This window comes from Gopherus evgoodei, chromosome 4, assembly GCF_007399415.2.
Source record: "Gopherus evgoodei ecotype Sinaloan lineage chromosome 4, rGopEvg1_v1.p, whole genome shotgun sequence".
NCBI classification, from domain to species: domain Eukaryota; kingdom Metazoa; phylum Chordata; order Testudines; family Testudinidae; genus Gopherus; species Gopherus evgoodei.
Window position 1 is genome coordinate 44,241,285 of NC_044325.1, and position 25,071 is coordinate 44,266,355.

The window sequence follows — 25,071 nt, forward strand, 5'->3', positions numbered from 1 at the left end:
AACTAGTTCTCAGCCTTTCCAGGCTACTGTACCCCTTTCAGGTGGCTGATTTGTCTTATGTACCCTAAGTTTCACCTCACAAAGTCAGACACACACAAAAAAGGGTCACAGCTCACTATTACTGAAAAACTGCTGACTTTCTCATTTTTACCATATACTTATAAAATAAATTGTGACCCCCGGATTGAAAAACTGATATACAGAGCAGTATAAACAAGTCATTGTCAGTATGAAATTTTAGTTTGTATTGATTTTGCTAGTGCTTTTCATGTAGCCTGTTCTAAACTAGGCAAATATCTAGATGAGTTGACATATCTGCTAGAAGACCTCTGTGTACCCCCCGGGTACATGTACCCCTGGTTGAGAATCACTGACCTATGGCACCTGTGCCTGTCTCTCTGACCCCCTTCAAAGATCAGTCACCACCAGAGATGTGTCAGTTAAAGAGCCTGATTCTGATCTCACACTGGTATAAATGAAGTAACTCCATGGACCCCAGGCGAAGTGAACTCTGGATTTACGCTGGTGTCACTGAGATCAGAACATGGCCCAAGGAGTTTAGGTAGAGATCTGTGGTAAGAACTAGGAGTGAGTGAGCCTGTCCCCAGGAAGAAGGAAGCTTCCTGTTCTACTGGAGCTAGTTAGTAACAGTGTGAGGTTACGGGTCAGTTGGCGTCAGCAGGGACTCTAGACCCAGCTTCAGCCATCGCCCCTGTTCTTGTCCATTCTCCAGAACCTCTGCCAGTTGGACTAAAATTGGGAGAGTTACTGGCCATAAAGACCTAATCTATATGCACAGCAAATTCACCAGTTGCCTCCTGTTCCAATGAAAAAACGATTAGGGAGGCAGGTATGGTAAACAGTGCATAGACAAACCCCACTGAATGAGAAAATAGAGATACGGGGTTAGATCCTTAGGTCTGGCTGAGCTTTTCTCAACACAGGGCAAAGAAACTGTTTTATGTCACCTTTGTAACCCCCACCAGCATGCAGCTGGCTAGAGGCTGTTTCAATCCCTGCTGCAAATTAGAGCACGATGTAGGGCTGCTCTAGCTTCCAGCTGCAGGTTGCCACATCCTCTGTGGAAAGTTACTTGATTTGCCCTAGCTGATGTAGTGACATTTGGTTTTTTTATTTCAGTGATTTGGCAGGGTGAGCTCCCAGAAATTTTTTTTTTTTAAACCCACACACATAATTTGTGGCAAGTGGAGTTCATAATCTGTTAATTCATTATCATTTCTGTCATCCTGGAGGGCCATTAACAGAGGTAATAAAGGGAGCTGTAATTATAGGATCTGAGGCCACTCCAGACACAGCTGCTGTCATTCCACTTGCCATATTTCATTCTGTGCTGGTGCTAGCAGCTTCTTATTGAGAACAGCACAACTGCTACCTTGGGACAGCCTCTGTTGTTGTCCCTCAAGAGAAGTCTCCTCTTCCCACAGAAAAGCATGTGTAAAAGGTAGATGAAATACAAAGGTGATTAACAGAGGGGCTGGGTAGGAGGAGATGAGTCTCATCCAAAGGGGAAGGACTCCAAGCTGGCTGGGGAGGACATTGAGCTAATAATGTTTGCTGAACACTTTTAAATCATGTTTTCATGTTCCTGATTGCTGGAGAGTGGCTTTAAGCTTAATCAGTTTCATTTTGCTGACATTAAAGAACAAGAGTTTGCTCTGGGACCTGGTATCTGAAGTGCTGGGCTCATTCCTGTGCCTGGGTTTTAAAAACAGCATTCTAATTTAACACAAGACTGACATGTGATCTTTAGTCCTTTTGCCTTGTTCTTAGTGTCTGAGTTCCAGGGGCTAGCTTCACAAGGGGGGCTTAGGCGCCTGCCATTTTTGGTGCCAAAGGCTTTGTCTACACTGGCAAGGGAAAGACAAAACTTTTGTCATTCAGGTGTGTTAAAAACCACACACCTCCCTGAAAGACAAAAGTTTTGTCGATGACAAGCATTGGTGTGAACAGCGCTTTGTTGGCAGGAGCGCTCTCCTGACGACTAACATTGCATGGGGGGGTGGGTGGAAGTTTTTTGTCAGCAGCCATGTCGTTAAAAGCTGCATAGTGTAGACAGAGCCTTTAACAACATTTAGAGCCTCAAAAATCTCTATTCCCAGCAGCTCCTTAACACTGTCAGCACCTAAGTTTCCACTGATAAGGTCCCCATGGCATCATCTAAATTTCTTCCATGGTCGTGTGCATGCCCCCAGCTGCCCAAGTCCTGGGGGCAATGACAACCTAAGTAGTCACTAGAGCAGGGATTTGAACTCTCTCACATCAGTGCCCATCCACTGAGTCAGCCTCAGACTCTAACCCTCTATGGCAGTGGTTGCCAACCTTTTCCAGGTGGTGGGTGCCGGACGACGAACCACTGAGGACTGTGGCCAGTGGACAAGCATCTGCCAAAATGGCATAGAGAAGTGGCAACGTCAAGAGGCGTCGCCGCCAAAATGCTGCCGAAAATCAGTGGCATTTCGGCAGCAATGCCACTTTCCGGCAGCATTTCAGTGGCGACACCTCTTGATGATGCCGCTTTTTGGCAGCATTTTGGCAGATGCTTGTCTGCCAGCCAGTATGCGGGCGCACTTAGATGACCCAGTGGGCACCATGGTGCCTGCGGGCACCACATTGGGGACCACTGCTCTATGGAATAAAACTCCAAAACAAAAAGCACAGTCACAACTGGGACAGATTACAGCTATGAAAAGAAAACAGCCAACCCCTCCCCATCCCAGACTTTTTGATATGAGAACTAAGAGGTCAGTTTGATGTCATAGGCCATCATCAGATTACCATTTTGCCAAACTCATCTGTATTTTTTTCTTAGCCATTGCGAGCAACTGAATGACTGCAAACATAGTGTGAACTAGAGTTTCAGGTAAGTCATTCTGTGCTTGAAAGTGGGCTGAAGTGCAGCTCTGCCAGAGGTAGTATAAAATTACTGCAGTAACAGCTGCCAGAGGCTCAAAGAAAATACACAGCAAATGGCTGTCCTTCCTTATTGAGGTAGATACCAAATCCTCTGGTGTCTGAAAAGGTTCAAAAGCCAATTGGCCATAAGTCTGGCCATGCAACAGCGGCCTTTATTTCAGGCCAAAAGATCCCAAGTGTGGCCATTAAAGGAGCAAAATAGTAGGAAGTGTGCTATGGGGGGTGGAAGGGATAGCTCAGTGGTTTGAGCATTGGTCTGCTAAACCCAAAGTGGTGAGTTCAGCCCTTGAGGGGGCCACTTAGGGATCTGGGGCAAAAATAAGTACTTGGCCCTGCTAGTGAAGGAAGGGGGCTGGACTCAATGACCTTTTGAGGTCCCTTCCAGTTCTAGGAGATAGGTATATCTCCAATTATTATTATGGGGTGTGTCTAAACTGCAGAAAAAGCCCTGGGGCAGCAAGTCTCATAGGGCTTGCACTATGAGGCTAAAAATAGAAGTGTAGGTGTTCCCACTCAGGTTGGAGCATGGGGGGACGAGTCTCAGAGCCTGGGCTCCAGCCCAAGCAGGAATGTCTGCACTGCACGGGAACCCACAATCTCCTCTGTCCCAGGGGAAGCCTTTATCTACTTTGTGCTTCCCTTGTGAGTTACCTCTGACATACAGTTTCTGGTGAAATACCTGCCAATATATATCCCTGTACTTGAAGGGAACTTTGTTATTTTGAAGGAACCACAGTGCCCCACTAAGACAGTCTTGTGGGCAATACAGAACTACTGAATGATGTTAACAAAAAATATTCCTTCAGGCCCCTCTGGTATAGTGCGCTCCCAATGTGTGAGCCATATGCCAGAATGCTCTTGCCTGGATTTGCCAGTGGGAGATAAGTTTAACATCATAAACAAGCTGTTTGTAAGGAGGAGTCTGCTGGGCTGTTGCAGGAAAAATACCTGTAGGGGCCTCTTCCCCTTGGCCAAGGGCGATTTAAGTATTTTATACAAAGTGGGACAGCTTCAACAAGAGAATCCCAAGTGGCGGAAGGCATCTTTGGCCAGCCTTGACTTGAGCTAACTCCCTCTGAGGGGCTAGCTTAGGCAGCTCCCCCCTCAGCATGCTGGCTTCTGTGAATCCCCTTTTTAGCTCAGAACGCTCCCCAGGCCTGGGTGCCTAACATGGGGGTGTGAATTCTACTGGGTGGCAGGGTGCCTAATGCTTAGGCACTGCAAATGCTCAGCCCTAAGTGCCTTTAGGAATCAAGCCTCACATATCTATGAGCACAGTCAGGGGTGGCTCCAGGCATCAGCACGCCAAGCGCGTGATTGAGGCGGCAAGTGAGGGTGGCAGGCAGGCTGCCTTTAGCGGCTTGCCTGTGGAGGGTCCGCTGGTCCCACGGCTTCAGCGGACCTCCCGCAGGCTGCCACCGAATTCATGGGACCGGAGACCTCCCGCAGGCAAGCCGCCAAAGGCAGCCTGCCTGCCGTGCTTGGGGTGGCAAAATGCCTAGAGCCGCCCCTGAGCTCAGCTGTGAGAGAACCTGAGCGTGTGATTGCCCTGATGTATGAGCTCCTTGGTGTCTGGGGTTCAGGTTCAGACTCAAAGGAACAGACTGACATGCCCATTTGAGTCAGTCCCCTTCCCTGTATTAAAATAAGGTTGTACCCTATTTTACATGTATTAAAATCTCTTGTATAAAGCTCCCAGAGCACTTTGCTCTGAAAGCAATATGATTAGTTTATTATTGAGCTGGCCTCACCCCTCTGACTGACCCAGGAGCTGTGCTGATTAGGTTGCCACACTGGGGGTTTTTCACAGGAAAGGGAAAGAGACAGAAAATAGAGGTGGTTGCAGGAGGACCCTGTCCTTCTGGAAGAAAAAACAGCCTCTTTTACAGAGTAGCAGTCACCTTGCACTTACATCCCCGTTCTAGGAGAGCAGCAGCAGCACCAACATGGGAAGTGCATTGTTCCAAAATGAAATTTTGGGAGGAGCAGCTGTTCACTACAGGTGTAAGCAAGTGGTCCCTGAGCTAGGGTAGGGCATCCCCAGTGCGCAGCAGTGATAATGGGCTGCAACACCTAGGTGTTTGGGAACTAATGGCCACAGTGACAGTAACCTATGAGTAACTGTGTTTGGGTATGTCTGTCCGGCAAAAAAAAAAAAAAACATGGCAAGGACTCTCAGGGCTGGGTCAACTGACTTGGGCTTGCGCTCTGGGGCTAAATATAGCAGTGTAGACATTTTTGCTGGGGCTGGAGCCCAGGCCCCACCTGCACAGGAACATCTACACTGTTATTTTTAGCCCTATAGCATGAGCCTGAATCAGTTCACCTAAGCTTTGAGACTCGCTGTTGTAGGTTTTTTTAGGCTGTGTAGCCATACCCATAGCTGCATTGTGCTAATGCCCTTTCTGTTAATGGAGTTAACCCCGCAGCTGGGTTAATGGAGCAATCCAGGCTGAGATTCCTCAATCAGCAACATAGCCTTGTTTGTGCTGAATCAGCGCCAGGTGGATTCCACAGTTAGCAAATGGTGTAATCCCTGATACTGCAGATCTCCTTTAAGAAGGGCACCCCTGGCATTAACCTCCACTCGGAAACACTGCCTGCAGAAAGACCGATTTCTCCAAACTCTGCAGTCAGGGCTGTGGCTCTATGAAACACCTAACTTGTAGGGGCCTAGCAAATCACTGGAACAACAATGGGAGCCACAAAGCCTGAGTTAGGCCCCTAGGTTTCCTATACAATGAATGGGGAGAGGTAGGTGCCTAAGAATGGGATCCATAAAAGCCTGCATGCTAGGCAGAGAACCAGGTAAAGTAGTCAGTGGGTGATGCCAGCAAGAGAGGTGTGCCCTAATCCCCACCACCCACCTCCGTCATGTAGATAGGCATCTAAGTCCAGGCTGCAGGCACCTATTTCTGCTTGCAATCCACAGCCAGGACCCGCTGCCTGGAGTCAGGTGGTGTAGGCGCCTTAGCCATTTCTTGTGAGGAGGAGGTGACCATGCTGGCTTTTCTTACAACCTTTAGCCCGGTGGTTTGGGTACTCACCCAGGACATGGGAGATCCCTGTTTAATTCCCCCCTCTCTGCCTGCTGGGTAGTAGGGATTAGAACAGGGGTTGCCCATCTCTCAGGCAAGTACCGTAGCCATTGCACTAGAGAGTGTTCCTCACGCTCTAGGGCAAGAGTCTCAAACACGAGTTATTTCCTGTGGCCTGCCATAGCTCCCCTCACACACATCCCGCCTCCGCCCCCCCAAGCTTGCTGCATCCCAGCTCCTCCGCCTATCCTCCCAGTGCGCCCTGCCGCCAAACAGCTGTTTGGCGGCACGTAGGACTTTCCAGGAGGGAGTGGGGAGGAGCAGGGATGCAGCACGCGCAGGGGAAGAGGCGGCACTGGGGCAGGGATTTGGAGAAGGGGTTGGAATAGGGGCAGGGAGGGGACAGAGTTGGGGTGGGGACTTTGGGGAAGGGGTTGGAATGGAAGGAGTGGGGCCCCATGGAAGGGGTGGAGTGGGGAAGGGGGGAGCTTTTGTAAATTTGTATGAAAAGGTGTCAGTGATGCAGCCCTGGAGCCAAGGTACTAGTCCTCATGTGGCCCTCGTGGTGATTTGAAGTTTGAGATCCCTGCTCTAGAGCCAATCAATATATTTTTTTAATGAAAGTAGAACAACTTCAACAAGAGAGACCCACATCAGAATATCGTGTAGCCCAGTGGTTTGGGCATTCACCTGAGAGGTGGGGAAACCCCTGTTCAAAGCCCTTCTCATTGGACAGTGGGGGAACTGAACTGGGGGCTTCCACATCCCAGGTGAGTACCCTAATCACTAGATGTAAGGGAGGCCCCCTTGTGGTGTTCATCATGCTCTGAGTACACATACTGGATTGGGTCCTGGGGGAAGACAGGGCTGTCTTCCCCTGGTTTGAGGATTTTGCTGGGGCTTAGGTGTGAGGGGGGCATCTGGACCCCTGCCTGATGCACATGCCCAGAGGCAGAAACTTAGGGCCTATGGAACTTTTACAGTGGAAACGTAGGTGCCGAGTGAGTTTAGGCACATATAGGGTTGGGTGACAGCTGAGTGTGGGTTTTGCAGATAACAGTGTTTTCTAAATCTGCACTTTAGGTGCCTAAATCCCTTTGTGGATCTAGGCCAAGGTACCCAAGAGTCCCCACTTCAAGCAACCCAGGAAGTCTTCCCAAGGGGAGCCTCCAACCTTAGAATCCAATTATGAGAAATTTTACAGGGAAACAGTCCCTCAGAACAAAGAGGAGCAGCAGCCAAAAAGAGAACAAGGACAAGCTGCAGAAATTAGTCATTGCGTGAGCCAAACGTCCACTAGGTTAGGACAACTGAATTATGGCAGATACTCCCAAATGATCAGACGGGGTCAAAAATGTTTCATGGAAACATGCTGCATGGCTGAAGCAAGGAACTGATGAATCAAGAAGCAGGATGGGAAAGCGTGAATCTGTGCTGAAGCTGGAGTAACGTGTGCAAGGTTTGGCAACAGATTAGGTCCAGTAGTTGAGTACAAAATGTTCCTCTGGGCTGCAGGGAAAGAAGGGAGAGGGGACAAGACTGCTCTATCAGATGATTATTCATGCTGCATGTCTATCTGAAGCAGTCTTCTGCAACGCAGCAAAGTGAGCCCTGGGGACACTTTCTGAAATCCCTCCCCACTAGCCCCTGCACTTTTGCTCTGCAATCAGAACTTCTGTCCAAGATGCCTAGGCATCTCCCCTCGACACTTTATGTTATGGAGCTTGACATAAGGTCAAGCCGTGGACTCAGAATGCAGCTCATCCAACAGCAGGAATCACCTGGGAGCCCCCAATATCTGAATGAGGGAGATGGCCACTCCTTCAGTCCTGGACCTGTTACTACAGTGCTGATATTCTACATGGACTGCTGCTGCTGTGCTGAACAAACAGTATGGAAGTCCTGTGCATGCTCCAGTCAGCTTCCCCTTTGAGGTTGATCACATCACAGTCAAAGTGTTCCCAGCCTCCATCAACACAGGAAGCAGGAGCTCCAGAGCAGTGCCTTAATCAGTCTCCGGCATGAGTGGACCTTCCTCTGTGGCTTTGCTCCTTATGACTAGGAAAGCTTCCCCGTCAGAAGGGCAGTGAGCTCCCTATTCTGCGGTGGTGCAGCAGCACAGCTCCTGCCCACTAGTGGCAATAGAGGAATATGACACCCTGCATTTCCACTGGATACAATGTCTAATTGCCATGGTTATTTACAAGATGGATTCAGACTGTCTTGAGCCAATGCAACATGTCATACAAAACCACTCTACCATCTAATCCCAAAGGCTAATCACCAGGGGTTATTGCTGTACCATTCAGTCACAGGCATTACTGGCTGCTGTACAATATCATCTCTAAGGCTACCACATAATCCCAGGACACTACGTGTATATCATAATTAATTTACACAAATTAATCATATACTGTATTGGAACTCAATGCCAATGAGGGCTTCACCATGAGCAGCTTTCTCTTGAAGTAGATTCAACCCATCAGACTGCCAAGATAAAGTGATGCTCACAGAGGTAAATAATCACCTCCTCTTGTCTTTCACATTAACACCTCCTCCCCTAATTTCCCCTTTGTTACCTGGGATGTGCTTTGCCCATCCAATGATCACCACCAGTTCCCTGTCTGCTAAGTCACAGAGGGTTGTCAGCGCTTTGATGTCACTCTCCGGCATGGTGGGGTCAGGCATGGCATAAATCTTCTCTGGCTCTGCCACCAGCAAGTGGGAGACGATCTTAGTCACTGCAAATGTCAAAGGACAAGTTTCTACTGTACCTTTCAGGAGATGGTGTGTATGTAGCAGCTTTCAGACAACACTTAGCAGGATACACAACTGATAGGCGTTCTTGTACCATACGGCCTGCAATTTGGGAGTTCAGAAATGTGTTTTGTTCACAGCAGGAGGGAGACTGCACTGTAGTTAGTGTAGAGTTTTCAAACTTCTTCGGCTGCATATCCCTTTCCAAATAGTATAGTCTACCAGGTACCCCCATCTAAGATAGGGTAATAATAGACCTATGATTAGATTGCCAAGTCTTCCTAAATAAAATGTGTTGTCTGCCATTACAGGACTTTTCTCATGTACCCCCTGATGAGAGCCTGTGTCCACCTATGGGTATGTGTACCCCAGTTTGAAAACCACTAATATAGAGGCTGGAAACTAGAATCTGTGATTCTTCAGTACTGAGCCTGCAGAAGTCTGACAAACGCAGGAGCCCATTGTAAGACATGACTCAGTTATATCAGGTAGATATAGGGATATGACAGGGTGAAAGAAGCCTAAGATAAATGTGATGGACAAACAACTGATGGGATTTTGAGAAGTTCAGAAAACAACCTGGTGACATGGTAGAGAGAGATCAGAGTGTGGGGCTGATTTAGTGGATCTTGGGTGCAGGAAAGACCAGAACATCTCTGAAATTATACACTTAATCTCTCTCCGAGAAAGCTCTGACTGATGATCCAAAGAATCCCATCATCAATGGGCCACACCCACACACTACACTCATTGGAAAAAATGAATATCTGACAATGGAGGTTAGTAATGGAAACAGAAGGGGACAGCCACCACATAACATTATTTGTGCATCCATGGCACCAATAGAAAAAGAAGCTGTGCTGGCCTTAAGGAACACTTAAGGAAGCTTGTACATACATGGCTTTTTGGCTGGAGGAGGGATCTGTAAGCTCAGATAAGTACTGCTCTCAGAGTCCAGTCTTCTCTTGTACTTCTGGCGTCCTCCGCGGACTCGATCAAGACGAACCCCTGTGGGTAAGAGAGGAAAGAAACTCATGGTCCCCTAGCAGTGTCATAGTGAATCCTGGAATTTCACTGCTACAGCTTTGTAGGAGAGGAGGCCTGGATAGTCTTCCTTACCCAGCAGAACTTCCCTGACCAGGCCACCTGGCCTGTGCACTGAATCCAGCACAGCTGTCCCAACGATGCCAGCTGGGCAGCCTCCTGCTCTGACAACATCCCTGGGATAGTTACCTCTTCTGAAAACATTAATGAAAACAAAACCCAGCCCACCTCAACTCTTGAATCATTGTCTGTTTGTCAGATAAATTGAAGGCTTCAGATTTCAGTGCCCTCTGGATGATCATGTTTTTAAAAAAGAAGTCTCAGAAATGTCAGTCGAACCTGTGCTTATGAAAAAAGCCCTTTAGATTATTCTTAAAAATGGAAAGTTAAATGTTCTGTGACCTTTCACTGTCTATATTTGAGGAAAGCTGCCCATAACAAATAGATTATGGAATATGAATAGAACCAAGATCTGTCGAGCAAGGCAACCCATAATGAAAGTAGAGCTAAATATAAACAGAAACAAGATGTTGCAACCTATACCACAGTGAGGCAATGATAAAACTGAACTAGAGAGACAGCGAAGATTTGTAGCAACAACGCCTCAAATACAATGAGTTAAACAGCAAACAAAGCATCAAATACAACACTGAAATCACTATACCTATACAAACAGCAACAGCAGGATCGAGCATCAATACAAGAATAGCAGCTGAACTTCTATATCAGTACTAGACTTGAGCGAATAGTGGAAAAATAAGACCATGAACAGTTGTCCAAATTATTAAATACTTTCCTTTCTTGTTGGATCCTTGGTCCTTTGTGTTCAATTTCTATGAAATTGGGAGAATTGAATTTTACATGGACAAACAGCCATTGAAAGTCAATTGTGAGTATACATGGAATTTGAATTTGCAAATGCAAGTATTCACACCTGTAATATTTGTGTGCTGATTTAATCCAGAGTACAGAAACAACACCCTGTGACTTATCTGACCAATCATAATAAGCAACAAATATTTGGTGATCAATCCAGACAGTAAAAAATAAAAATGTTCAAAATGTATTCGTCTATCACTTTCTCAACACATACCTTTCAGGAAACTGCAGTCTGCCCACAGATATTTTACAGCAGAAAGAGACTTAATCTGACAAGTAAATTATTCATTTCAGACCAGCACTTTGTTCACTAACCAATGCCGTTACACTAACACTGGAGGAACTATATGAAATCAGTACCAGAAGCAATGATACCCCTAACCAATACGAGCAGTCATACCCTGCTACTAACCCTACCATCACTTACTATGGATGTCTTTTTGCATCAGTACCAATACTATTAACAGTACAAATACACCAACACCAGCAAACTCCAGTAAAATTCTCTTACAGCAGGGGTCAGCAACCTTTCAGAAGTGCTGTGCCGAGTCTTCATTTATTCACTCTAATTTAAGGTTTCACACGCCAGTAATACATTTTAATGTTTTTAGAAGGTTTCTTTCTATACATCTATAATATATAACTAAACTATTGTTGTATGTAAAGTAGATAAGGTTTTTTAAATGTTTAAGAAGCTTCATTTAAAATTACATTAAAATGCAGAGCCTCCCAGACCGGTGGCCAGGACCCAAGCAGTGAGAGTGCCACTGAAAATCAACTTGTGTGCCGCTTTTGGCACACGTGCCATAGGTTGCCTACCCCTGTCCTACAGCACATGTATAGGGCTACCAATGGTTGTTGGCAAAACCCAACGTCAGGGCCCAGGTGAGGGCTATGGTGTAGCTTTTAAGCTACAGGCTGGAGTAGTGAGTGATTGAGAACCACGCTGCTGCACAGTGACACCCGTGGTACTGATATAGGAGTTGTTGGCGAGGGTTCTGTTGACAATGGTGCTGTTAGTGCTGCATGGCAGGGGTGCTTCGTTCTCGGTATTGCTATTGGTGCTGGTGTTTGTATGCATATTAAGGCCCCTGGGGCTGCACAAGGAGCTTCCTCTTCATGAAGCACAGCTCCCCAGTGCTGCTTCTTGCACATGAGCATAGGCATGCGTAGATAGGTAGATGGAACAGATTGAGTCCCCTTATGTGCCATCTCCACTCCAGGAGCCATCTTTGTAGGGGGAGGAGCCATAGACCCACCTTCTCCCTGTCTAGCCTTGCTCCCTTTCAGAGTCCTACTCCCGTGTGGAGAGAAGCAGAAACAACCAGTTCTTAAAATCCCTAGAGCAAAGGAATTGCTATTGTGAGTGGCCCTTGCATAGCCCAGCATGTGGGAAAGAGAGGGGAAGAGCATGCGAGGTGGATGTCAGGGGGAAGAGGGAACATGGCTGAGTTAGGCTGTGCTACACTTGGTTCTCCACTGACATGGGACCTTGCCCTAGCAGTATAAGTTAAAGCTGCCCCCCTGCAGGTGAGGATGGGCTGCTAAGAATCAGAATGAGATCAGCTCCGTGTCAGCCCCTCTGCACCAGGTCCAGCACAGTGGAGAATCAAGCCCTAAAACTATAGTTTAAGCCATCAGTCTGGGCACTGGAACTATTAATTTGAACTGAGATGTTAGGCCTCATTCTCTGCTGCCTTCCCCTTCATATTGTCATTTACATGAGTGCAAAAGGCGCAAAGTATGTGTCCCACGCGATCACTCTGAGTTAGCAGCGTTTTACACCCAGTTTGCACTGGTGCAAATGATGACCCTGATGATCAGATGATGTCTGAGCTGTGCCTGGATATAGCGGGAAATGGTGGCTGAATAGAGCAGGGTAAAAGGCTGATCTTCAGCCACCTGGCCCCAGCAGAAGTTAGAACCACACAGGGCTTATTCTAACTTCCACTACTGATGTAAGGGCCAATGCCTGTAGATGCACAGATATGGTACATCTCTGCTCCACCACACTTCCTGCCCACATCACTCCCTATGAATGCCCCGATACACCTCTTCCCTCCTTGTGCATGGAATGTTGGAGCTGACTGATGTGGGAGTGGCAGAGCTTTCAACCAGCAGAGAGTTCACTGATGTTACTGTCTTTTAAGGCCACTCTGTGTCGCTTACATGGTGCAAACTTATTTGGCACAAAGAGGCCTTAACGGACTGGCGAATCTTACCCAAAGTGCAAGACAGGAGCCAATCATCCCCAATGAGTTCAGATAGTATCTTTTCCTGTGAGTAAAGTCAGGGTATTCACGGGCTCAGGTACCAGGGATGAGCAGGGGGGGAGGCTAGATGGCTAGACAGATAGATATGTCTGAAGAAAGCCCAGGAAGTGAAATGTGTGGAGTCAGAGCATACTGAGTGAGTTTGCTGCAACTGGCACATAGGCTCCTATTACCTCCCCACCCACCCTGTCCTGATTTTTCACACTTGCTGTTTGGTCACCTTTTCTAAGCTGGTCACTGATCCAATGAAGAGACCCACTGAACTCACAGAAAATCAAAGGGACCTGGCTTCCACATCACAGGGGCACCTTGGAAAATTTTACCCATTGTGTTTCTTATTTCCCTTCTCAGCACCGGGGAGCCTGGCTGGATGGCTCCTCCTCTGGACGTCCCATCAAGTTCCAGGGAGAGAAGAGAAAAAGAAAGCAGCAGAATTTGGAGCCTAGGGAGCCCAGGGAAGAATGGTAGACTTGTGTGAATACAAAACCGGAGTCCTGTATTAGCCAGGAGACCCCAAGACTGGCTTCTATCCTGTGACTTCTCCACTGAGATACATGTGTTTGGATTTCAAAAGACAGAAACCCCATGAGGCCTCCACCACATGCTGCGCTGAATGAGCAGCGCCTCCAGTCAGTCAGTGAGAAAATGTGCCTCCTCAGGAAGTGTTGAGTCAGCAGCAGAAGGGGGAAAAGGCTGTGAAAGTGACAAACATCACAAATATGACTGAGCTGCCTGGCCCAAGCAGGGCTTTCTGAATGAACCACAGCTTCCCATTCCCCCTCACCAGAGGCTCGCAGCTCCTGTTTCTTCTATGTGCTGATGGGCAGATATGATATTAGAGGGTGGAATCACCTATCCGCTTAGTAGAGGAAGCTGGGAACCAATCTGCAATTCCCCAGAGTGCACTCTCTGCACATTTTGATGAAGCAAAAGGAAAAAAAAAATCCGTGGAGGGAGTCACTTTACTTTTACCAAGGAGACATGCAGACAGGCGCATCGTCCTCAGCATTTGGCTGGTGGAATGGCTGCACAGGTTGCAGAGGTATTAGGGATCCTCAATCAGATTATAGGGACACAAAGGACTTAAGTGCATTAAAAGAGATAAGAGAGAGAGACAAGGAGATTTACTCTCCATCCCTCCTTCCTGGCTGAGTGGATACAGACCTGTTCCTCCAAGGACTTTGGCTTGTTAATTTTGAACGCGACTGTATTTTCCTCCTGTTCCCCATCCAGTGTGACACTCCTTGAGGCAAACGCTTTAAATAAGGTCACAACCATTGTTCTGCCTCAGCAGCAGCAGCATTAGCCTTAAAGAGACAGTGCGTGGACTGACCCACATGCAAAACATCTCATCCATTTTCCAATTGCTAATCTGAGCCATTTGTAGGTGTGACAAGCAGCTAAATGCATTTCAATCCATTTGTTAGGTGTCTTATTATTGATCCTGGGTATAGCGTGCAAGATACTTGAGAGATAAGTAACAAGAGAAGTACTCTGCCCTGAAGAGCTTACAGTCTTAACAGTCCCATACAGACACCGAAAGGGAGCTCAGCTGATAACAAGCACGCTTACTTTTCTCTTGCACTTTTCACTTCTCTGGGTTTTGTTACTTTTCTGTTTGGTTTGCCTGTTGTCTGATTTTGGTATTGCCTCTTATGAGGAAGCTGGGTGGGAAGAAGAAGGGCGTTAAAATGGGTTTCCAAGAGAGATATGAAAAAGAGTGGAAGTGTGGTGGGTGGGGTGAGAGAAGCAGTGCCAGGCCTGGAGCAGCACAGAGAGGTGGTATCGAGTCCAAAGCAGGATGAGTGCAGCTAGAGGCAGTGCCAGGCCCAGAGCAGCACAGGAGAAAGGAGATGAGATAAGAATGAGAGAAGGAGACAAATTGTGAGGCATGAGGAGAATAAGGAGGGTAACGGGAGCAAACAGAGATGAGAGGAGAGGCACACACGAGCCAGGACACCAGGCTGTGCAGGGCCTGGAAACATATAGATGGATGTCAATCTGAAATCATGGTGGTTAAGTACTCTGCTTAACTCCTTTGAGGTTGAATTGCAGGATGTGACACATGATATGAAAATACTTTGTGGGAGGCAGCCAGGCCTTTAGTGGACATGATTTGCTGCCTTCAACCCATCCCAGGATGGGAGCAATGGAAACTTGTTACCCTCCAGCTGCTGTATGCCTTTCCAACTCATTTCACACATGGGCCACCACAGTCCAGGTCCCAGCAGGACAGGTGTATGAGTCACAAAATCACCACCAGTACCTGGCACTCACTGGCCCCCCACGTTGGCAGCTTCAGCAGAGAGGCACAGACAGAGACCAAATTCCTTCCTCACACCTAGAGGGAGTCCCGCCACATCAGGTGTGAGGCACATTGGCATGGGAAAGTTTGGGGGAAGCCCGCTTTTCTATTCCAGTTTTAGGGCAGGGGCTCCTTCTGACATGGACGCTTTCTGTGCTGAAAATGCAAACAATTCCACAGATCTACTTGTGCTGTAACAAAGGGAGTGACACATTCCAGTCCTGTCAGCTCTGAGCGGAACACCTGTGTTAGCCCAGACATGTATACAAGACTCCCTTCTGACCACTGTCTGCCATGTTTCTCTGGGTCTCTTTGATTTGAGGTGTATGTTATTAGATCCCCTGCCTGCTCTATCCCAAAGGGAGGTCCCAGGATGAAGGAAGGTGGGGGCCCTGGACTTGTGTGTTTGCCTGGTCCTTTTCAACCCATCATTCTGCCCTGGTTAGGGCTGTCAGTTTTCTAACCATCCTGTTGGTGCCACTCGTGTTCCAGGAGCTCATGTGAAGGGGTCTGTGCCAGTGCCAAGCCTCTGCAGTGCAAGAGCCAATCTGCTGATCTGTTCAAGCTCCCTGTAATTCTCTGCTCTGCCCCCTCAGAGAGACATCTGCCTGACGAGTTCAGGATCAGATGTCACCTCGCTGACTTGATAACATCAGGCTTTGGGGTTTTTTTCTTAATGGAAGTAAAATAATTCCAGTGTTTTTTTAAAAGCTGGACCCACGCCTAGTCTGTCAGAAGTAAAAATAGCCGAGTGTGCAGAGGCAGCAGCGCAGGAAATCAGGTTTAGTTTCTCTTTTATATTCTGGGGACTAAAAATACTCTTAAAAGCTCTGTGAAGCTGAGCCCTGGCCAGTGGGAAATGCAGCCTAGGCCCAATATCAGCTGTCACGTCGAATTACTAGCCTCACATCACTTTCTATAGAGTCCTATCACATGCTCCTGAACAGAGAGTAACAGAGGGATCTAGCCCAGCCCGAAGGGCTCACAGCAGAGTTTTGCCAAGTGGTTCTGATGGGATGATTGGTACTCAGACTGAAAAGAACATAATTAAATGGAGCACTAAGAGAAATCCATAGACCAGTGAGTGATGCACTAGTATTTGCACCACCAGCATGGCTGTTCCCTGGATACAGAGGCCAGAACCTGCTTTCACAGGCTAACTGGAATCAGGTACAGCTTCTGCTCCAGTGCACCACTACCACTGGTATTTGTACAATGCCATAGCTGTGTGCTACACTCTGCAGGAAGATAAGCGAGAGGTCCCTGTCCCGAGCAGCTTGCAGTCTAAATTAGACAGAGCGCCAGAAACAAATGATCCCAGACAACGGAGGCTGCAGGGAATGTAGTCTGGCAGTGGTAAGCTGAAGGGAAGGGGAAGAGCTCACGGGGAAGCATTGTTCTCAAGGTATAATGCTGTGATTTTTCTTCTATCATTTGCTGTGTGTTTTGCCTTTAGCCACAGGGGAAAGTGACTGGGATGTGTCGAGGTGCAGAGTGCTGACAGTAGGAAATTGGTGAAGAAGAATATTAAAATTAGATTTGACACAACAGTAAAAAAACGTACTGCCAAGAAAAACCCTTCATTGGCCCATGGGGAGGTGGATGGGATGGGATCTAACAAGCTAGCTCTATCCTCTATGATTCTAAGACTCCAGGTGTAGAAAGCACCATGGAAAAAAGTTATAGACATTGATAAACACTATGGCTAGCTTCTTGGCTGTATTAGGTCAACTTTGCACAGTGCCTTACTCAGTCACTGAGGATCTTCCTAGTGTATGGCTGGTACAGCCCTTCCCATCAGTGATTCCCTACTGGCATGGCCTCTTCAGGGCCAAAGGCAGCTAGCATAGCCTAGAGCAGATTTCAGACTGCAGAGGGACACCTGGTTGTTGCAAATCAGCAAAGGCCGGGGTGGTCTAGGGCCATCTTTGCACCCCTTCCTGAGCAGGTTTGCATCTCCCAGACCACAAACCAGCATCTGACCTTATCTTTTGATTAGCTGAGTGGCATGTGCAATGAGATCTCAAAAGAATTTTCAACATATATTTTGATTCAACAGACTTACTCTCCTTCCCGTTTGCACCCTCTTCCTCACACAATCATGTGGCAACAAATAAATGAATCAAACAATCTCTTCCCCACCAACCACCCATGAAACAGAAATACGACAAACAGTCCAAGCTCTAAATGATTGTCTCATTGACCAGTTTTCCTTTGCCCCTGGCTTGTATCATCTCCCCTCTGTACCTCTCTCCATATAGGCTGTTTCCATTTCTTGTTATGCTATCAGTCTAATGTAGGGTGAAATCCTGCCTTTGCTGGCAAGAGCCATGCTGGAATGTGCCTGGTGCAGGGGTATCATCCAAGTATCAGCTCCAAGAGCCATAGCACTGGCCAGATCAGGGTAGGTACCAGCCACATTGCAGGGTGGGTTATATTTCACTGTTCCTGTGAATACGTCAGTTTTGTCACCTGCCAGTTGGGTAGGAATTCTCTGCTCCTGCCCAGGTGTGCTGGAGACAGGCTGTCTGGACTCAGGGAAGTTGCACCAGCATAACAGAGCTCATTTTGGCTCTCTGTATTTACTGGTCACCAGCCACCAAAATCAAGTTAGAGGCAAGTTGGTGAGTGAAAGGTTCCTTTGTAAAGTAATATAGAATGACTAGACTGCACTGACTATGACAGGACACTGCAGGCAGTGAAGGGTCTTAGAGGGTGAGCTTGGCCCAGTCCCATCATGCTGAAAGAGCAGTTGGTGCCCTACAATAGTTTTCTTTCCATGTTTTTGTTCAAATGTCAATAGCACTCTGCGTGGTGCACGTTTAGGCCAAATGCTGCATGCTTATGGCCAGGGCTGGCTCCAGGCCCCAGTTCGCCAAGCGCGTGCTTGGGGCGGCATGCCGCGGGGGGCACTCTGCCAGTTGCCGGGAGGGCAGCAGGAGGCTCCGGTGGACCTCCCACAGGCGTGCCTGTGGAGGGTCCACTGGTCCTGCGGCTCTGGTGGAGCATCCGCAGGCATGCCTGCAGGAGGTCCACTGGAGCTGCGGGACTGGCAAGCGGCAGAGCATCCCCTGTGGCGTGCCACTGTGCTTGGGGCAACGAAATAGCTAGAGCTGGCCCTGCTTAGGGCAGCAATACATGGAAAAGTGCACAGGTACACTCGATATCACATGCTTAGGAGCAACACCACATGACAGTGTTGCCTCCTAGGCTTATAGTACATGACATAAGCACATAATCTGCTGTGCATCATTGCCCTGGGGCATGCAGTATCAAGTATAACCAGGCACCTTGTGGCGTCATCTTATAGCTCCTCCACTGATGACAGTTTCAGCTGTATAGTTGTCAGCTTCTCACCCAGACACCTCTGTGGCTTATTCCTTGCTGCCCCTTATGTATGCATGCTCTCTCACACACACACACACACACACACACACACACACACACACACACACACGCTTATACAATCTGTATTTGATTGTAACCCTCGCCCCTCCACCCTTTGTACGGCCTCTGCATTCTTCGATTGTAAGCATATCGGGTCAGGGAGTCTTTCTAGGTTTTTCACAGCACCTAGCACAACAGAGCCCTGATCATGGCTGGAACCTCTGTGCGCTACTGTGCTATAAACGCTAATCATAAAGCGTGGGGTTTTGCTAGATAACGCATGCCTCAGGGCAACACCACGGAGGAAAGCAATGCATGCCTCAGGCAAGGAGGTAATAGCACAAAGCTCAGGTATATTGGGAGGAACGACACTAAAGATCAAGAATAATTTTTTCAGCAGGGTCCAAATGATTTAGGATCCTAAGTCAAATTTTCAAAAGTGACTTTGGCCCAGATTCTTAAAGTACTTAGTGATTGCTCCACTCAGCATTGCACTGCCTAACCTCGAGGTGGAATTTTCAGCCCTGAGCTAAGTGCCCAGGCTCCCCATACAATTCCTGGGGAGATTTAGGTGCCTAAGGAAGGGCTTTTCAGAAGTCAGCCACCTGAGTTGGGGGCTGCCTAAGCTAGCTAGGAGTAAAATGCCAAGGAGAGCGGGTGGGGAAAAGAGAGAAGTTTAGGCCCCTAAGTGGCTGAGCTGGTGTGCCTGGCTGATAGGCCTCCTGCCTCTTGGGATCCCCAGCTGCAAGCCCCCCTCCTGAAGGTAAGTACCTACGCCAAGTCAGCAGCTTAGGTACCCCATACTCTACCAGCTGAAAATATCTCTTGCTTTCTCTCTCTCCTGCTCACACTCAATACCTTTCTCATGCTTGCCCTGCATTTGCCTGTACCCCCAGCTGCCCCTGGCCCTCCTGATGTGGCTGGCAGGTGACAGGTGTTAGGCATGCTCTGTACATGCCCATGGGATCAGACCCTGCTGGCAAGATAGGCATTCTCCTAAGTTTGAGAATCTAGGTATGGGGCCACTGGGGCTTTGGCTTGAGCTAAGGCTCCAAGCAGCTCATTAGCCACTGGGATGGACTCGGCATTTAGGCAAATGTTGACTGGTGAAAACATAGGTGCCTGGGGACTCAGATGCCTACAGGTTTGGCAGCAGCTTTGAAAATGTCAGTGGCAACTAATGGTGGACTTAGGCACTGATGTACCTTTAAGGATCTGGGCCTTAGGCTGCCGAATGTCTGTCAGTTTTGCAAATGGGACCTAGTAGGCACTTTTGAAAATTTCATCCAAGTGTCTTTAACTATCTAGCATAATTCCACCCCTGCTTGGAGCTCAGTCTTGCTTTCAAAAAAGGGTTTTAGTTGGCTAACAACATGTAGCCATATGGGTCTGAACATCTCTGCAGAGCTGGGACCTTCACCAGCACGTCAGATGTCTCCTTTCCCAATGTCCATTTTCTGGAAGTACTGAATAGAATCCTGATGTGGGAAGAGCAGATGGAGGAGGGGGGGAAATGGGAGTCAGATCTATTAAGCTCTCCAAAGGCCCCTAAAATAAATGCCATTTGCAGAGTGCCTGGTGCAGACATTAAGTTCTTTTTCTGAAACAGCTATATACCACTAATGGAAGCACGACACCAGGTTTGCTGGTGCAATGGTCCAATCCACTATGGCAGAAAACTAGATACCAAGCTAGACAGCTCAATGATCCACACAGAGTAGGGGAAACTGGACCAGGTAACCTAATAGTCTGTTCCGGTATGCCAAGAGGCACGAGATTGGACTAGCTAGACCAATAGTCTGATCTATTATGGCAGGAAACTGACATACCAGACCAGACGGACCAATGGTGTGGCTCCAGCATATAAATTCTATATTCCTACAATGGTATGTAGTCAGGGTGTGGGTGACACAGATATCAAAGTGTTACTGCCCACAGCTCCTGCTCTGAAGGGCATGGAGTTTGTCTGTCTGTTTTTAAGCACAGGGGTATTTCAGAGAAAGAAAAATTGTTTTTCATTCTTTTTTTTCATTTGGATGCTTAGAAAAGTGATATTTCTGGCACAGGCTAGAGGCAGAATACTCTATAAATACAAAACCATTAGATCCCATGCAGCAGCAACCTGATCGGGGCTGCCTTTTAATTTCCTGACATGAGCTGGCCACTAACCCAATTACCCAGAATTCCCTGAGGAGTCCTCATCCTTCCCAGGAAGCAGCGAGACAGCCCAAGCATATTGCATGGATTCCAGCTGAGCTTTCACTGAAATCAAATATCATTTAAGAAACACATGATCTGAAAACAAGGATGGGAGCAGGAGGTGGAGGAGGGAGGTTTCTGGAAACACTTTGCTCTACTGAGATATTCTGAAACTTAAACAGAAAGAGACACCCCAGATTCGGTTACTCTGCTGAAAGTGAGCTCTAGCGTTTATCCAGCTTTCTGGGGCTTTGTGCAGGATGAACCCAGTGTTATTAAACGGAAGTGGATTGAGATCACTGATGCCTGCCATCTCCTGTTTAGTTACAGGACCACCGTATTCTATTCACATCATGAGAGATGTGCATTGGCCACGGGTGAGAAGTGAGTTCATTTCTGTTACAAACACTGGGGGGCACCTGCCATTCCATGCAGCTGATTGGGGCAGGAACACCAAAATGGAGGCTAAACCTGAATGAAGTGCCATTGTCTACAGGACTTCACAGCTCACAGACTGGGTTCACAGAAAGGTGGTCAGGTTGCAAGGGACAGTTGTTTGGGGTGAGAGATGAGTTTGATTTCCCTATCTGTGGAATCTCAGGTCTTCTCATTACTAGAAGTGAACAGTGACCACTTCCCAAATACACTGACATGCAGAGGCTTGGAGAGCAAAAAGATTGAGTTGGTATGAGGTTGGAAGGTGCTAGGACTGAGACCATTCCCATGGCAGTTGGAAATGTGTTGAGAAGGTACACAGTTAACAGAAAGAATAGTTGGGTCAATTCTGTGGTCATTGTTTACTTCCCATTCATATTTTATTTCATTAACTGGCCCCACAATGGTGGTACTCAGATACTCTGGTGATGAGTGCACCAGAAAGAGATTAGATTAGGCAGATAGGAGTCCAAGAGCTTGTGAGATTTGCAACAGAAAGAATTTGGATGCACTGTGGAATTTTAACACATTTTCTGTTGCGTCCTTTGGAAATGCATGAGTGTGACAAGCAGCAAAAGGTAGCAAAGGAAAGGCTCATTCTGGAATCTCAATACCTGGGATTTCTGTACCATGGAAGTTCCAGTTTTTGGGAGAATGGAATCTGTAGAGAGGAAAATAAATCATTTCCCATTTCTGCCAAGTCAAAGTGTCTTGTGGGAGTCTCTTATTGTTGATGAGAGTCTCTCTTCTGCTCCTGAAGGCCCAGCCTCTTCTTTCTTCTATGAAAAGAACCTTTTTTGCATTTGTTGGTCTCACCACATCCCATCTCACAAAGAAACACAAGTTGCACAGTCACTGGGGGAGTCCTCAGAATCCTGATACTTTCCTGCACCAATAGCATTGCAAGAAGAACACTTCCTTTCCCAGACATCCTAAGTATGGAGAATCTTTACAAGGCAACAGCTCTTACCCTAGGATGGAAGTTCCCATTCTTACCTTTATTAATCTAGTTCTTATGGGTAAAATGCTGTAAATCTGGGAGACCAAAGTTATTATCTGCTTTATGCAATAACTGAACACTCCTTTGCCTGAGGGGGAAGTTTCCCTCATACTATACCTACCAAGTGAGACAGCACACAGGCTCCTGCAGTGGCCATGGAGTCACCAGATCAGAAGGGGCATCTGACAAACCTCATCTTTGTACCAAACTGCAATTTCCCAGAGTACCAGGTTTAGTTTGAACAGATTTCAGATCCTTTTATGGAATCATTTTTCCTGAACTAGCATCTTCAGAAACTGCCCCTCCTGAGTAACTTACTCTCAGTCCTTTACAAGCAGTGTTTTTACCAAATTCGAGGCTGGAGAAATGTGTGTAATTAACATCTGTGGAGAGCACAGTGCCTCTGTTTATCCACAGAATGATGGGTACAGCATGAGCAGTGTTAGTGCTAATCCCCACCCGTGGTCTTCTGGGACCATCTCTAGAGTGAGAGGGGCTCCTGGCTCCATAGCCCAATCAATATCTGGCTTCTTTGCTGAGAGTGCCAGTGTAGGAGGCAGTTAGTACCAACTGTAATGGCAGTTTTTACCAGTCCACGAGGAACTGGATGGACGCCACTAGCTTATTTTGAAGACATGCTCCCAGTCCTTACAGCAAGTGGGGACTCAAAAGGGATGAGTCTCAGCACACTGCTTTCAGGGAGCAGGAGATGGCTAGTCTTAGCAACATAAAACACATTCTTACTGCTTCGCTTGAGAAAGGAAACAGTAAGAATGCAGGATGTGCCCTCCATGGCCGGCCAGCCAGCAAAGCATGGCAGGATTATTAGAGGGCTGTGCACCTTTGGTGACCCCTCCTCTTTCCCCCACCTCACCCATGTGCTTTGTGAGGGGATCTGCACTCCTGATTTCAGAGCATTTTTCCCTTCAGAGTTGCTGTGGCTCCTATTAGATGTGTGAAATGCTGCTGCAGAAATGCAGTGAAGCTGAAAGCAGCATCGAGGGAGCAGGCACTGAAAGGACGGGGCCTTTGGAAGATTAAAGAGTTTCTCTTTCAAAGTGAAAAGTGACTGACTGGGCTGAGCCTTGGTAGCCTGCCAGGAGTGTGCCAAGCTGCAATGGGAATAAGAGGCACCAACACAGAACTGTGAGCAGTGGCAGCCACCTGCCGTTTACATGGCTTCACGAACAAGGCAAGGATTCACAAAGGGCTGAATGCCGACACAAGGAGGAAGGAAAGCCTTGTGTCAGAGAACTCCTAGGGTCTCTCTGCTCAAAAAGATGCCTGTGAGCTCACCTAGTGTGGGGCTGGAGGGCGTCTTTGTTGTGCCTTCAATACTTCTAGCAACATCTAGCTCTCCTCCTTCTTTGCTTTGCTCACTTGTCTGTGGTGAGGCTTCCATTGATCCCAAGCAAACAGGCCTCCTCCCACTCCCTTTCCCCTCAACTAGGGATTTTCCCAGGGGGAACTTAACATCCAGCTGCTTCTCACTGGCCATACAGCATCCCCCTTCCCGTGCCTCATCGCTGCTTGCGCTATTTATGTTTAAACAAAAGATTGGCACCCTCTTCTCCTGTTGGCTCCTTCAGGGAAAACTGACACCACAGTCATTTCCATAGCAATACCCTATGAGGTAACAAACATAGGATTATGACCTCAGTGCAGTATCAGAAAGATGGAGAAGTTGGGCTGGGAGACCTTATCCAATCAGCTTCCATCTGGAACCAATCCCCCTTTCTCTGAACCCATTTACATGAACATTGTCTGAAATTACATCCCTCTCCTCCACTTTCAGACAAAGAAACTGTGAGCATGACTGAAAAACTATTAGAAAAGAAAAACACAACAGCTGACTGAGGGATGAGTAGCAAAGGCTTATTCTCCTCATAGCTGATACGGCACAGACAGGGATTAGAGGAGTCACATCTGCAGCACTCCAGAGATCCACAAATCCATGATCCGAAGGTAGCAAAGTATAAGCACTTAGGGCAAGACTGTGCTGTAACCACTGCCGGTGTTGGAGTGGGATAAAGAGGAGCTACGTTCCAGCGATTGTGTGTCAGAGACAGACACACAATGCCAGTGGGGGCGCACAGTCCTGAACATCCCCCGCTTTTGCAAGAACGGCATATGCTCTCCCTTTACAGGCCCAGTTCCACTGTCCTGTGTGTGGGGTACACAGGAATCTGTACCAGTTTGCTCTAGATTCCCCAGTCTTTGCACAGTAGGAACACATGGACCAGGATTGTGCCTGGCCCTGCACAGGGGTGCAGGATGGAGATGGTGAACGGTTCTCAATCACTGTCCCCTGATGTCATTCAGGTAGGGACATGGAACAGTACGGCACAAGTAGCACAGATTTCCCAGGTTACATGCCTTTCTCCAGAGGCACCAGCTCTGGCAGTTAGGTAGAATTTTAGGTCCACACAGTCTTGGCTTCTCTACTGAGACTGCCAAGAAGGGGGCCAATTAGTACTAAGTGGGGTAAGCTCTAGATGGAGAGAGAGTGAGGTTCACAGGCAAGAAAGCCATAAAAAGCAAATCCTTTAGGTACAGGAGCCAGATGTGCTCTGCACAGAGAGCTTTCTGCACCATGTTCTGCCCAGGTTGCATTCTCCCTAGCAAGTCTCCCATGCTCTGCCGCATCACACTGGGAGAACTTGAGATGTCAACGCTCCGGTGCCTGTGCAACTCCCTGGTTGCAGCCCATTGATCAGGGCTCTCTTAAAGGAAGTGGCCTGGGGATAGCTGAGAAACCTATTGATCTCTCACTTGACTCCCTTCCTGCCTGTTTCTCATTCACTTTCTGCCATAACAAAC

General features: G+C 47.7%; 1 protein-coding gene across 3 annotated transcripts in view; it reads right to left on the bottom strand.

Moving 5' to 3' along the window:
* Positions 1–25,071, bottom strand: part of ESRRB (estrogen related receptor beta) — a 179,230-nt gene that overhangs the window by 19,980 nt on the left and 134,179 nt on the right. For all 3 annotated transcript variants that reach the window (XM_030559094.1, XM_030559093.1, XM_030559091.1), the window contains 2 exons: positions 9,627–9,737; positions 8,552–8,713 (listed from right to left, as the gene is read on the bottom strand). In XM_030559094.1, the coding sequence (XP_030414954.1) occupies positions 8,552–8,713; positions 9,627–9,737 (273 nt within the window). The remainder of the gene's footprint in view (positions 1–8,551; positions 8,714–9,626; positions 9,738–25,071) is intronic.